This window comes from Octodon degus, unplaced genomic scaffold, assembly GCF_000260255.1.
Source record: "Octodon degus isolate 3935 unplaced genomic scaffold, OctDeg1.0 scaffold00010, whole genome shotgun sequence".
Lineage (NCBI taxonomy): Eukaryota > Metazoa > Chordata > Mammalia > Rodentia > Octodontidae > Octodon > Octodon degus.
In genome coordinates, this window is record NW_004524586.1 from 7,921,647 (window position 1) to 7,936,877 (window position 15,231).

The 15,231-nt window shown below is 38.8% G+C and overlaps 2 protein-coding genes across 4 annotated transcripts in view; both read right to left on the reverse strand.

Moving 5' to 3' along the window:
* Nucleotides 1–7,108, reverse strand: part of Erlin1 (ER lipid raft associated 1) — a 34,198-nt gene extending 27,090 nt beyond the window's left edge. Inside the window, exons 1-4 of one of the 3 annotated variants that reach the window (XM_023709040.1) lie at nt 6,850–7,107; nt 6,478–6,601; nt 4,638–4,719; nt 708–754 (exon numbers count right to left, since the gene is read on the reverse strand). In XM_023709040.1, coding sequence (XP_023564808.1) covers nt 708–754; nt 4,638–4,719; nt 6,478–6,590 — 242 coding nt within the window. In that variant the 5' untranslated portion in view covers nt 6,591–6,601; nt 6,850–7,107. Of the gene's footprint in view, nt 1–707; nt 755–4,637; nt 4,720–6,477; nt 6,602–6,849 lie in introns of those variants that run through there. The other 2 variants (XM_004625547.2, XM_023709041.1) reach the window with 2 other exon arrangements.
* A 3,892-nt stretch (nt 7,109–11,000) lies between these two features.
* The window catches only part of Chuk (conserved helix-loop-helix ubiquitous kinase), a 43,493-nt gene continuing 39,262 nt past the window's right edge, over nt 11,001–15,231 (reverse strand). The window contains exons 18-20 of the mRNA XM_023709037.1: nt 14,547–14,680; nt 12,342–12,441; nt 11,001–11,222 (exon numbers count right to left, since the gene is read on the reverse strand). Coding sequence (XP_023564805.1) covers nt 11,193–11,222; nt 12,342–12,441; nt 14,547–14,680 — 264 coding nt within the window. The 3' untranslated portion in view covers nt 11,001–11,192. The remainder of the gene's footprint in view (nt 11,223–12,341; nt 12,442–14,546; nt 14,681–15,231) is intronic.

The following is a 15,231-nucleotide window of genomic DNA, read 5'->3' on the forward strand; positions in this document are numbered from 1 at the left end:
GGGTAAGTCCTTAAATGAGGAACATTTGTGTGCTAATTCTGATCTTTACATTAACTCTGCAATGTATGTCCTATTACTGTACTTGAGTTTTACAAATGTTGGCACCAAGTACAGAAAAGTTAATAAAAGCATTTGTGTGTGCAGTGGTGATAGAGGGTATATAAAAACTGCTTTCTGTTCAATTTTGCCACAAACCTAAAACTGCTTCAAACAAAAAAAAATGTATTAGTCCTTATAGTAGATATGGGATATACAAAGTTAGATCTGCTGGCTCCAAAACTCCACTTTTTTCTTTCTTTCTTTTTTTTGTATTTTAGGGAACAGTCTACAGTGTGTTCAGGGTCTCACTACTAGACCCTGACTCGGACTCATAGTGATCCGCCTGTTTACAGCCTCCCAAGAGCTGGGATTACGGGCCTGCTCCACCAAGCCCGGGGCTTGAACCCTGGGCCCTGCACCTGCTTGCAGGCGCTTTCATCCACTGAGCTAATTGGCCTGCCCCACTTTTCTCTATTTGAATAATACTTTAGTAGTTCTTAATTTGCAGCTCTCCTATTTGGAGATAGGCCTTGCTCTTTGCTCTGATACTCAGATCAGAAATTCCTCTGTCATGGTTATATATATCTGAAAATGTTTAAGAAATCACAGATTTAAGAACAGAAATCCTATCTGAACTACAGAGATTGGTCAGCAAAAAGAAACCTTACCTTGTTCCACAAGGCACATTTTTAACTTCATCAGTTTGTAGTGTTGTCTAGGGGAGAAAAAATAGATCATCAAAACTCAGGACATACTGTCAAAGAACTTCTGGTCCCAGAGGCAAACCTCTGGAGAGCTGCTGAGAGTAAGTACAGGAGAGCTCCATTATAAAGTTAGTTCCCCAAAGATTAGCTTTTACAGCATTCATTTCTTTTTATATTCTAGTAGAAACGAGACTTTAGACAAAATAATCTTATAACCAAGGTATGAATAAAAATGCACTAGAAATGATTCAATCAATATTCAATCTGCTAGTAAGTAGAAAATGCTTTCTAAGGAGTCCGTATTGACCTGAAATTGGCCTGGGATTGCAACTAATAGCTTACCCACAAGGATATCATAGCTAGGAGTTTTGTTCTGAACTTTGATTCCACTTCTAACATTACTGTTTACACGCAAGATAAAAGATAACTATTTTATGCATGCAAGTGTCCTATGACTCAAAGCTGCCCTTGAATTCCACAACAAACTTTATTCTCTAAAGCCAGTTAGAATTTTAGTTGAGGAGCTAGTGATCCCTCATTTGCTCTTTCGGTTTTCTTTTTAATACAAGTATTAATACCAGTACTGCTTTATCCAACAATTAAGAACAATCTAGTTCTTAACAACTTTGCCATGACACACCTTTGTTTGAATCCAGAATAACTTTCTTTTGTACTCTCAAAGCCTCAAAGAGCTCTGCACCTAATGAGTATGTTCTAGACACACTCCACGTAACAAGCACACAGTAACACACTTCACGAAATAGAAGAAGCATTGTTCCTGTTTGCAAAGAAGTTACAATCCAGCACAAGATAAAATTCTTACAAAGCAACCCATCAACAGGTACAAAATAATGTAAACTTAACTATTAACATTTAAATTACAGGGAATAAAATGATAGTTTTAAAAGGTCTCAGGGATAAGCTCCATCTATAGAGGGAGAAATAAGAGAGTAGGCAGAAGTACACCTTAAGTTCAATAAATGTCCATTCTAACACATAAAGCTGAAGACGTCCTATGTACGTGCAGATCAGGTTGCTTGAAGTAGAAGGCATAGTTTATGTAAGTGGTGAATTCTAGTAAAATAGTATGACGGTGTCAGGTAGAGAGCCTTGAAGGTTGGCTAGCACATATGGATGCTCTAGTTCATCTTATACACAATCATAAAATTTGCATCTTTCAAAAAATAAAATGCCAGGGTAGGGATGTGATTCACTGATACAGCACTTGCCAGTACATACAACACCCCGGGCTCAGTATCTAGCACTCCAAAAAAAAAAAAAAAATAAAATAAAAAAGCTTGTTGCTTATTTCTTTTGTTTCTATGTGATGTGGTTCTCATTACTCCTCTGAAGGCAAGAAAATCAGCTGGGAAAGTTAAAGGATCAACTTACTTAGGTTAATTTTGTGAAGACTATCAAAGCTAAAAGCTGTCAATACATAATAACAGAAGGATGTGCCTAGTGGATATAAAATCCAAGACAGAACAGAATAAAATATAAGTCTTGGGTTGAAAATCAGGGTGATGGGAAATGTTAGGGGAAAAAAATCAATTTATTTTCTCTCAATACATTAATTCAATTTCCATATTCCAGACCAACTTGAAGTAAAATATATATTCCTACTTGAACCTAATGGATGTGCTCTAGCTACTTTTGAAACGTAGAAGAACTAGGAGTCATGTTAAATCTTTAATGTCCTATTCTTTATTTTATGGTCCTTTCATACTCATAAAAAGTATCCTCCAAGTATGACAGAATATTTATTTTGTGAGTCTAAGCCGGGTGTGGTAGCGCACACCTGTCATCTCAGCACTTCGGGAGGCTAGCAGAGGAGGATAGCAAATTTGAACATAGCCTTGGCAACTTAGCGAGATCCTGCCTCAAAATAGAAGTGAAAACCACTGGGGATGTAACTCCGCACAAAGACTCTGAGTTCAATCCCCAGGACCAAACACAGACACAATCCATGTGAGTCTACTTTATTTTATGTATAATTTATAGGCTGAACATTTTCACATCATTTCCTTAAGCTTCATTTTTATACATCACATACAGGATTTCACAGTCACATGTATTCCTCTCAATTGTCAAGTTTGTTAAACCATTTGTTTAAATAGGGATATTATCTTCCAATGTGTTCTAAGAATTCCTAGAAATCAATTTTTTATGTCTTATGCTAATATGAACTTTAAAGTTTTTCTTAGAATGTTATATCATGAATAAAGAACATTCTGTTTAGTTATACTGGCTCTAGCATTTAATATTTTGTAGATGCAAAATACATTAATTGGTGAAATCTTTATGTTAATTTCATTTGCATTTAAGTTTGATAACAACACATTATAAACACTGTTATACTCTAAAATTAAACTTTAAAATCTGTTTAGTATTATTCTCAGTATCTTCTTTATATGTCCCTGCAACAGTACTACTTAATACACTAAGCTTCAAGGCAGACAGACATACTTGGCTTTTAACAAGATCTAAACAAAGCCCTGATCTCTAAAGGTCAGATGATGCTACTGGTAACATCATCACAGACTGCTAAAGGTGGTAGTGAGGTCAAGTGATTAAAAATTTCTTCTTTAAGTCTCCAACAAGTGATTTATCAGTCACACAACTAATGCAGAGCAAGGTCCCCGGGTTCACTATATCACTCCCCCCCCACCCCCCAGAGAAAAGAACTCACTTTAACAAATTCCACTGTAATTAGAAAGAACAGAATTGTGAATGTGGTTTCATTGCTATTTGTGTCTCAATAAAATTATTTTTTAAAAAATTATAAAATAAAAAAGAAATGTGAATGCGTTACAATTCTTGTCCTTGATTTTCTGAGCTCCCCTTCCCCCATGCTTATAGAACAATACACACAACATTACTAAGACCAAACGCCAAACATAACACAGAATATAAGAGATACAGATCAGAAGAGAAGGAATCTGGGATGAGTCATAAAAAAACTGGTAAGGTTTAAACAGGAAGAAAAAATAGAGGGAGAGATGACAAGTAAAGAAGTAGCAGCATTAACATGGTAAGAATGAATAAAATAAGTATGGAAAAGAAATATGGAAATCTGTATTTGGAGAACACTATGTTTAATTTCAAGATACATTTTTTAAGTCATTGAAAAGGGGACTATAAGGAAATCTGGGGGGGATTTAGTGATTCATAATTAAGCTCTCATTTAGCAGGAAGCCTAGAATTAAAATTACAAGATTAAATAACATCAAGCTTTTCTAACTCCTGAAAAATTAGCAGCAGATGGTAGATAAATGTCTGAATCCAAAGACTTCTAATCACATTGAATTTGTAAAAGTAGTCACAGACTAATCATGTTTTATCATCTTGCTGTGTCAGAAGATATTTATTAAGTATTTTCCACGGCCAAGACATTCTTTTTACTGACACACTTATTTCATATATTCTGGTATAAGGTCAAATTATCACAGTCACTAAGGTTCCACATATAACTGTATTTAATGTACCGGGCAAAAAACTGTAAGGCAGGACAACTGTGTAAAATTTCAGATCTTCCATGTTAACAGTAGCCAAACAGCTCACCTCTACAGAAACAAAGCAGTATTCTAAACCAAGTAATCACTGGTTTTTATTTCTAGTTGTATTCCTAATTCCTGTTTTTATTTTGCTAGTAGCAACAGAAAATCTGCTTGATACAGAGGTAGTTAGTCCACTCATGCTGCCTAGCTCATACTTGTAATTTTCTTCAAGGCAGTGAGGTGGTTCTAAATCATACGTGCTATGACCACTATACTCCAAACTTATCTCCATTCAAACAAATAACGTATTCTTAAGTAACAGGAAAATCCATTTCCACCCAATAGTGTGGTAACTCCTGTCATACCTGTCTATCAGGAAGCCCTAGGAATCACTCACCTGCACAGATCTGAACGTAGTAATAAAAGGCAACATGATATGATAGCCTGGTCCACTGGGGCTAGTTAGTAAAGCTCCTCCCCTGCAAAAAAGATGTTTCAATTTGACAAAATTATAAAGAGAGAAATTCTCTTTCCAAATCTAAAATGCTATAATAAATATTCACCGTTACTTATCCTTTAGATCAGTGGTGGCAAGCCTACAGCATGTATGCCACAGCAGGGTGTGTGTATCACAAAAAGCTCTAAAAGACTCGCCATTAATGCTCTAAAATATTAAAACCTCTCTAATAGGAATTACTGATGATGAACAACTGCTGCTTAAAATGTCTACCACACCTAAAAAGTTTGAAAAGATCAAACTGAACTTCTGATATTACAGCTTGTTTCATAAGCTCAACTAACTATACTTCTGGGTCTCATGATCAAAGGATTTTCTTTGGTCTTTAAGCCTCCTGAGAAATATTTGGGGAAAAAACTCTACAGGCTCCCAGTTGAATACTTTAATGTACATAACAAGAGATAAACCAGAGTATTACCCATTTAATCACTAGGTTGAAAAAAATAAAAACAAGGTAAACTTTCAAGGAAAGGAAAAAGTTCTGAGATTCATGATTCTTTTAACCTGTCTGCCAGGTAATCAAAATACCAGGAACATATTTTCTGTACAAAAACAATAAAAATTAGCATGGAAAGATGAAGGGTAAGAGGTTGAGATCACAAATAGATTAGATATGGACTTGCTCATTAATGTTTGGAATGTGAGGTCTATGAAAGCACAGCCTGTAAATTATAAAAAAGATACAACCTGGGAGCAAACAAAGTTTTATTTCACATAGTAAATAATAAATTCATAGAACTTAACTTCTTGTCCTGAAAATACAACTAGGCTTACAAATGTCATATCATCTACTAAAATATGAACTTTTTAAGGCTCATTAATACTTCTTTGGGACCAACATCTTGAAATGCTCTTTCCTTGGTTTTACTGTCATCTGCTAAGACATATCACTAAAATGTACTTTTTTTTTCTAGCATTCACGACGGAGCTAAAATAAAAATACCAGTTGTGAGGGGATATGGAGACACAAAAAAGCCCTGAAGCTTTCTGAGTATACAACTATCCCAATTTCTCTACAAATTGGCTTCCCTTTTACTAGTCTCTATCAAAAAGAACCTGGGTATTTACGTTGGAGGAAAAGCTATGTCAGCTCAATCAGACAGCAACAAACCCCATACCACCTCTCTACTTAGAAAGAAGCAGGAGAGAAGGTGGGTAGCCCATCACTGCTGTGCTTCTGGATCCTGAGGATGTAAAGACTGCTACAGTCACCAAGAGTTTATAAGACATAATCAGACACTGGGAAGTGTTTTTGTTTTTGGTGGAACCGGGAATTGAACTCCGGCCCTTCCACATGCCAGGCAAGCGCTTATTCTACTGAGCCATCTCCCTGGCCCCTCACTGGGAACTTTTTAATGAGAAAAATCGAAGGAAAATCCGTGAGTAGGACCACATTTCCTATCGTGGTATTTGTGCTGCTGAAGTGCGCATTTATAGTGGCAAACTAAAAGCGTGCCCAGGCTCCAAGGGATTTGCCCAGGTCTTCAGTGGCACAATGACTGCTTCCTTCCCTCCTACGGAGTCTGAACCTGCGCACAGCGACGGCCCAATACGACCCGAGGCTCGCAGCCGCCAAAGCCTTCTCGGCCCTCAGCTCTCCCGAGGGCTGCGAGCGCTTCTCGACGCGCAGGTGCACCGGCAGCGACCGCCCGAGACACCCGCGGACGGGGACACCCGCGGCGTGTGCCCGAGAGCCAGGCGGACTGCACCTGTCTCTCACCTGTAGTACACGGCCAGGTGTCCTTCCTCGATCTTGTGGATGGACGCGTAGAGAAGGACAACGACCAGCCCCACCACGGCGGCCACCAGAACCCGGGCTTGAGTCATGTTCATCCTCGTTCCTCCTGGCTGAGGGAGGAAAGGACCCTCAGTTCCCGGGAGCGACAAGCCCGCCCGTCGACTTGCACCAACTTCCACCGTCTCCCTCCCCAGGACCCGGAGCCTTCTCTCACAGGCCGCGCCGGGGAATCCTGCCCTCTCCTCCCCGTACTCTTCCCGGGGCAGAGCCTGCGTTCCCCTCGCCAGCCCTCCGCGCGGCCGGTCCATGCCCGCAAGGTAAGCGTCGGGATACTCTCTGTCCAACCGTTCCTACCCGGATAGAAGCCACTGAGGACAGGCTCAGCCACTGGCACCGGAGGGAGGCAGACCCCTCCGCCACACCTCACCGATCAGTGACGCATCGCCTCCGCCCGCCGCACGTGCAGCCGCCTCTCCGGCCTGGCCGCTCCAACAGCCCCTAGCCGTCGGCCCCGCCCATTCGCCCAGCACTGCGGCTGCGCGCGCTTAGACGGACGCGCACAGACGCAGCGTGCCCCTCCCGACCGCGCGACGGGGTGCAGGCGGGACAAAATTCTCCCAGGCACACATCGCGCGCACGATTTAGGGCATGCTTCTTTGGGGCGCTTTATTTGTTCCTTGGGGAGGAGCAAAGTAAGAAAGGAGGGAGAGGAAAAAGAGAGAGAGCCGGTTGGACAGGGGACTAATCAATTTGTTCTTGAACAAAAAACCCACTCCTTCAATCAGTGTGGTAGCTACTCCTTTTATTTATCCTCGTGAGGCTTATACTGAACTTTTATCGTGCGATAAGTGTGTATGCTTCAGGCAGAGCCTGTAATTCAGGAGCAACCAGATTTGTTGCAAAGAAAAGTGGTATGGAAGTTCAGAAGACAAAGCTATTCAATCCAACTGCGTCAATGTTCACTTTTTTTTTCTCGAGTATTATATGTCAGAATTCTGATCCAAGAGGGTTTATGAAGGTCCTCCAGAAAAATAGAAACAGAATGAGCTAGCCATATGAGGAGTGTGTGTGAGTGTGTGTGTGTGTGTGTGTGTGTGTGTGTGTGTGGTGTACTGTTCCCCAAAGGATCAGTAAACTGAGTTTCCCCAAAGTCTTTTGCAGTGCAAAGGAGTGGTTAATGGACTAGGGCCAGAGTTAGAGAAAATCAGTGTCTTGTTTTACTAGTAGGTGAACTGAAAAGTAGAGGACGTAAGAAAAGATTTTTCACTTCAATTGTTCGGTTCTTTAAAAACTGTATTAGTCACTTTTCCATCTCTGGGAAAAAAATACCTAACACTTGCAACTTAAAAGAGATGTACAGGGTTTTGAGTTTTAGTCCATTGTTGACTGGTTGGTTCCAAAGGAGAAAGGACATGGCAAGAGAGGATACTGCAGAGGAAAGCTGCTCAACCCACAGCAGCTAGGAGGCTGAAAGCAAGATCGCTAGAGCGAGTTATACCCTCCGGGGTCAGGAATAAAGCTCAGCAGCACAAGTGCCTGCCTAGCCAGTGCAGGGTCCTGAGTTCAATTCCTTGTACCAACCCCTCCCAAAGGTACACTGTCCCTCTTGACCCACCGGTGACTGGAACCTACTTCCTAATAGCCATTCAGCTATGAACTCATTAATGGATGAGGTTAGCAAGCTCATGATCCACTCATTCTGAAAGCCCCACTTCTGAACATGAGACTTTTGGAGCACATTTTAGATCTAAACCATAACAAAAATTCTGCACCATGTGCATGTATTACCAAAAATAAAAGAGAACAGGGTACAAGTCAGAGATGGATTAATACAAGGGAAACAAGGCCGTATTTGAGCAAGCTGGACAGAAATGGTGTAAGCCTTGGAAGGGAGTAGTGGTGAGACTACAACTTCACAAAGCGGATGACTGTTGGAAGGTCTTCTAATCTCTTGAGCAGTGAAATACAAGAAAACAGTGCTTTAGGACCAGTGAATATGCAACATCGCTGAGAGTGGAGACAGAGTGGCTACAGCCTAGGAAGTCAAGTGGTTAGGTAAGTACAAGCTCCAGGTTATAATGAGAGGAGCAGTGGAGATGAGAAGACACAAAGAGAATCCATTTAAATCTTCCTTAAAGCAAATCTTGCCATACCACTTTAGGACTCCCTTCAATAAATGTACTTACTTATATCATTTGGTTTTATTACTTAGGATTGTCTGGGATTATCTGTTCTAGGTAAACATTTTCAGAGCTTAGCTATTTTAACTTCCAAAACTAAACTAAAAAACAATGAAGAGTAATTTGCTAGTCACTGTGTTTTCTGGATATACGCTCTATGTATGTCACAATAATACTTGGATTGAGGAAATAAATGTAGCATACAATTCACAACTTCAACTCTGAAAAGCTGTTACTCGACAAAAAATGAGTGGTGAACTCATACATCAGAAACTGATCTCACTGTTAACAGTCTGTACTGACTCATATTTCTTGTCCAAATCATGACATCACCTCAACCAAACATCATCAAAATGGACCCCACAATGTAGCAAAATTCTTATCAATTATTACGATAGTCAGAAAATACATGACTAACTCCCCCAAATCCTTGAACAACAATTATAATACTTACATAGCCTGCAATGTTCGTTGAGACTACCAGGCTACCCTTTTATTATACTGCCTGTATTGTTTCTCATCTTGCCGTCTAGGTTAGCATCTCCTAAACAATTGGTGACAATAAATGCTTACCTTTAAAACCTCGACAGCTGCAGAAGTATCTGAGTGGAAGGCATCTGCCTAGTGTACATGATGCTCCAGATTCAATCTCCAGCAGTACAAATAAAAACTTTTACAACTAGGGAAGCAAAAGATAGACTGCTTTCTTTAGAGAAAGAGTGATACCTGATGATTAAGATAAGCTATTCCAAGGTTTTAAACTTTGATGACTGGAAAAATGGTATCTCTAGAAAAACAAGGCTGGTGGGATGATGGCATCAGTTTATAGGGCAAGATCTGAACTATTTGAACATGGTTTTTACATATCAATAGTGGAGATAAGACATCTCAATAGATAATACAAAGATGACCAATACTTACTTATGCATAGTCCTCTTTATTTTCTAAAGAACATTCAGGGATGCCAGACATAGTGGCATGTGTCTACAATCCCAGAACTCTGAGAAGCTAAGGCTGGAAGATCACCAAGTTTGAGCCCAGCTAGGGGAACTAGTTAGACCCTATCTGAAAACTGGAAGACAAAACCAAAAAAACCCAAAAACCAAAACCAAAAAAACCAAAGCATCTTAGTACATCAGTGCTAAGGCCTTGGGTTCAGTCTTCAATACTATGAAAAATCATCACCACAATAATAAAGCCAGGGAAAACCTATTATGTTCTTTTGTGCTCTGGTTCTACTTCATGAACTTTCAAATTGCCCTAAGCCATACTGAATACTGTTCTATTAGAATCTGGTTTTTATAATGAATAAAGATTCAAAGTGTAATTTAAAAATCATTTAATACATAAAGTGAAAAACCATCTACAATATAAAAGCATTTCACATTTTTTAGACAAATAATATCTTCTAAATTATTTAACAAACCATAAGAGATCCACAGTGTGTTATCTGAAAGTTTGGAGCCAGAAGTTTTAGAATTATGAAATATTCAGATTTTTAAAAAGGTAATTTGGTGCATATACCATGCTAAATTAGCTCGTAGAAAAATGTGGTAGCACCCCCTCCCCAGTAATCAAACATGTTAATATTTCTGCAGCAAAATAAATGAATATTCACACGCAATGGGATAAACAGATTATCAGTTTAGATATATAAGGAAATTAATTTTGCCATCAAGCTTATGAAAACCTTATTTTAGAACTTCTTGGATTTTGAAATTACAATTACAGTTACGGGAATACAGACTTTTATAGGCTTGTATGATAAGACACAAAAATCTAAAATGATCCTTTTTTACAAATGAAAAAACACATAAGCTTTCAAATGCATTATAAATTAACAGACATCTTTTTCTTTGATATTATTAAATGTACATCTTATATACACATATATAGCACACATGATTTATGACAATCAACTAGTATTGAAGGCACAAGTGCATAATCCCTTCTGTAAGAAGGGGACATTATTAAATGTTCTGTAAAAATAAAATGGAATTACACGAACTCCTTATGATGCCAGGAAGAGCCCTTGCTGAGTGCAACACAAGGAGGTAGGACTTGTTCTTCAAGAAATACAATTTTACTTATGAGAAGTCTCTTCCATAAAAACACAGATAGGCAACATTTACTCAAAATGCATATTAAATGAGGTTCCCCCCCCCATATCCAATACTATGGCGGGCTTTATGCCTAAAAGTTAAAACTTGAGAAGGTATTTTAAGTCAGGTACATAAGTAATGTTTTACCAAGTTTGAAAACATATGGGCCACAATGATGTTCTTAAGTAGTTTCACTATTAAAATAAATATTTAAAGAAGTCCACTGACTTTTCATAAAATCCTGTTTGAGGGTTAAAATTACTCAAAGTCAAGAGTAAAGCCACGTGTAGTTTCTGAGTATAGCCATTTCTTCTGCTGACTGGTATGTGAAGAATGGTTTCATGGAGGAAAAACAAATTTCCAACATTGGCAGCAACAAATTCCACAGGTTTGAGGACAGTGAACAAGTGGCAAGTCATTCAGTTAACCAACTCCAATCAAGATTCTAAAACCAGGCATGAAAAAGTCACAATTAGAAATTGACTATAAGTAGTAAATAAATGGGTATTCATTTTTGTATGTTTGGACATTTTATATCGAAAGTTGAGCTGGGCATGGTAGCACATACCTTGTAATCCCAGCACTTGAGAAGCTGAGGCAGGGGGAAAGCTGTGATTTTGAGGCCAGTTTGATGTATACAGTGAGTTCAAGGCCAGCCTGAACTACCTAGTGAAATCCTTTCTTACCAAAACAAAATAAAACAAAAACCTAACGTTGAAAAATAAAAAATACACACTTACAATAAGAGAGTCTAGCTCGCTTTATTTTCTCCTAATTTCAAAAAGTACTTCATGGGGGGCTGGGAAGATGGCTCAGTGGAATAAGTGCTTCCCTGGCAAGTGCAAGGGTCTGAGTTCAATTCTAGGTTCCACCAAAAAAAAAAAAAAAGATTCCATTTAAAAAAGTACTTAAAAATTTGCACAGAAATTTGAAGCAAATACTTATTCTTAAGGCAGAAATAGAGTTGACAGAAATTAAATGTAGTATTCACATTTTATTGTAGTTTTTCCTAGTTCTGACAAATCAATAGTTTATAGTAATCACATATTAATATAAACACTTTAAAAAATTAAAAACATTAAGATAATTCATTTATATGAAGCAGTTACTGCATTTGAGTTACTGTGCAAGGTTAAGCTTATTGCAGAAAATTGCTGAAGCAAAATGGTACAAATTACTTAATTCTGGTGCTCATGTTGCAAAGAAAATGTAATCTGACTAAAAATGGAGGGCTAGGGAGATAGCTCAGCCACATAAGCACTTGCCTGGCAAACAAGAGGTCCTGAGTTCAATCCCCAGTACCACCCCCCCCAAAAAAAAAAAGAAAAAGAGAGAAAATTGACTAAAAATGGTACTGTCAATGTCTATTTACAATGTAACTCTAGTACATCCTTGAGTAAGAGAAAACGGGGATCTGAGGTTGAGGACATTTCTTCAAATGCTCTTTCCTCTAAGTACTCTTATTACCTACATGCATCCAAATGCCAAGTAAAGGTAGCACAGAAAGTTAAATCTTTTGCATACAATGAACCTAAAACACTCACCAGAGCCACACTAAACTCACCATCATGCTACTGCCCTGTTCCTCATTTGCTTCACGAATAATAGTACTTAAACGGCCAAGACAGTTCAAATTTTCTTCTATCATTTGTGCTAAACTCTCCCTGTGGGATAAAAGAACAAAGAATTTTCAAATTCAGCAAAGGAACACATAAATCTCTTCTGCCTTTGGCCTCCTAAATAAGCCTGATTGTTGTCCTTGCGGAAACCCACAACCCAGTGTGGCTACCTCCTGCAGTGTTCAAATTCTTCTTCCCTCCTACCCAGAGGCTGAGTCCCACTTCATCCCACTTCATCCACACTGCTGTCTCTATCTCTAGCAAGTTCACTATAAGATGGGTTATGGTGGTACCACTTGTGATCTTAACTACTTGGACAGCTAAGGCAGAAAGATTACAATGTCAAGGGCAGCCTGGGCGACTGAAGAGAGCTCAGAAGTAGAGCTCTTCTTAGCAAGCACAAGGCTCTACGTTCAATCCAGTATCACAATGGACAAAAAGTCCACTCTAACTTCAATCAAACTTTTCTTTGAAACATAAATAGCACTTAACATACAACATTTTCCCCCTAAAAATGTTAAGAGTGAAAAAGATTCTTGTGGCATGAACAGATGAAAAACTACTCTTGTTTTTAGAGTATTTCCTTTTCCCTACAAATAGAAAAATACCAACATGCTTAATTCACATACAGAAATATAGAGAAGATTGAAAAATACAATCTGTTCTGCGAAGATCAGGAAGAGTGAAAAACTCTGGTTAGAAACAACAACTGACAGCAATGAAAACGACAACAAGCAAGCTGGTTCTTAATAATGACAGAAGAAAACATGTGACAGGGAATTGACTAGAACTATGAACTATCCCTGCAAATTTATTTTTGAAGAAGATCCAAATTCTGGTTTCCACCTTCACACTTTCTCTTTCTGCGTGGCCTCTGTACTCATCATTTACCAACCCTCAATGCCTCCTCTACTAAAGTCAGTCTTGATAACCTAATACTAAGCTAATTCAGCTCTTACTTAACAGATGGAAAAACTTAGGCTAACAGTTTCTAATCCTTGGTAGTTAAGGACTGTGGGTATGTTATAATTGAAAGCAATTTTCTTTTATAATATATTCATACCTGAAAATAAAATATCTATCAGATGTACCTTGGCTAACAACCACAACCTCAATTGGAAATTACCTGTAAGATGTAACATTTGTAACCATCAACATCCCCTAAAACACCTAAATGCATTTACTAAAAGCAAAAGTTAAAAATATATTAAATTCTATTTAATTCTGATAATAGAATATTTCCGTAACACTAAATAATCTGTGCTATACTTGTAGATGTTTTACTTTGGGCCAATCCATAACGATGTCAAGACAGACCCTGAACTTGCTTTCTTTAAAAAAGTCAAATACCTGATATCAGCTTGCCTTCCTGCCATGTGCTTTTTCTCTCATAAATGTAGCGTATAGAATGTGCAATTGCATGACCTCCTGAGCAGTGATGTAACATGGCTGCACTTCTGCAAAACTAATTATGGGCAGAACTTCCAGGAAATGCTGATGCTGTAGAGGTCTCCATGAGTTGTGAGAAAAGTGACAATACACAAGCTAGCAAAGAGCCACTGGCTCTGGATACGGCACATCTTACGCTGAGAAAATAACAGAGATGGATAGTCATTCAGCTTTTAGCAGAAGAGTAGGAACTTATAAAAGAAAACATAGGACTTCAAACTTGAATTATCTGCAAAGTTGATTTAAGGCACTGAAAAAGGACTATTTAAAAAACTATAAAGTTATATAGTAGATCTCAATAATTTAATAAAAGGTCAATCACAGACCCCAAAAAGATAAATGGAAAAAGACAACAAAATTTCTCACAAAGATATAGCAAAGGAAGGAATAAAGTTTGGATAAAAGAAACTGAGACACTAATAACAGGTCTTAGAACTTGGACTAAACTAATAATTATAAGTAACATTTCTTGAATATTACCTATTAAGTATGTTATATACATCATCTAATCAAATTCTCACAGCTGTTCTATAAGAAATTCTCATTTTACAGGTGAGAAAATATAAACATTAAAAATGTCAAGTACATTGCCCAAAATTATTCTGAAGCCAAGACTCATCCCTCTTCCATCACTACATTCTACTGCCTCATTCCTCCACTCTTCTGAAAACACAACTACCTATTGTTTCAAAGGAACCCACCCATCTTGAGGAGTTACCACGCATGACAGAGGATGTTCACGTTCTGCTAAAGTTGGAGGCAGCCATGCTGATGCCTGAGGAGTTACTGCACCTTCTAGACTGGATCCTACAAGGGACCGGGCAGAACTCTGTGTCTGAAAGAAAAAGAAAATCCAAAGATTATAGGTAAGGACCTCTGTTGAGTAAGTTTGCCTTACTCTTAAGATTCACATTTCATCACTACTTTGTTGTACAAAGTATTTCTGTATAAAACTATTCCTACCCTTATACACCATTACACACTATCCTGTCCATGGTTCCTTTTTTCATTGATTGAATGTATTTACCAGTCTAAACCACTTTAGTGAATAAATAGACCCATAGGCCAGCCCACATGTCAGTGAGACCGCCTGTGTGGCCTGCGGATCCTAAATAAACACAGAGTCCAGGCCAAGCGGGTGAGTGGGACCGCCCAGACCTAGAGCACAGGCCCAGTGTGTTAAGTGAGACTGCCCAGACCCAGAGCGCAGACCCGGTGTGTGAGACCACCCGGGGCCACTGGATCCTGAATAGACCCAGAACCCAGCATGTGAGTGTGACCGCCTGGGGCCACCAGATCCTGAACAGACCCGGAGCACAGGCCTGGCATGTGAGTGAGACCTCCTGGGACCCACTTGATCCTCATTTGAACCAGAGTGCAGGCCCA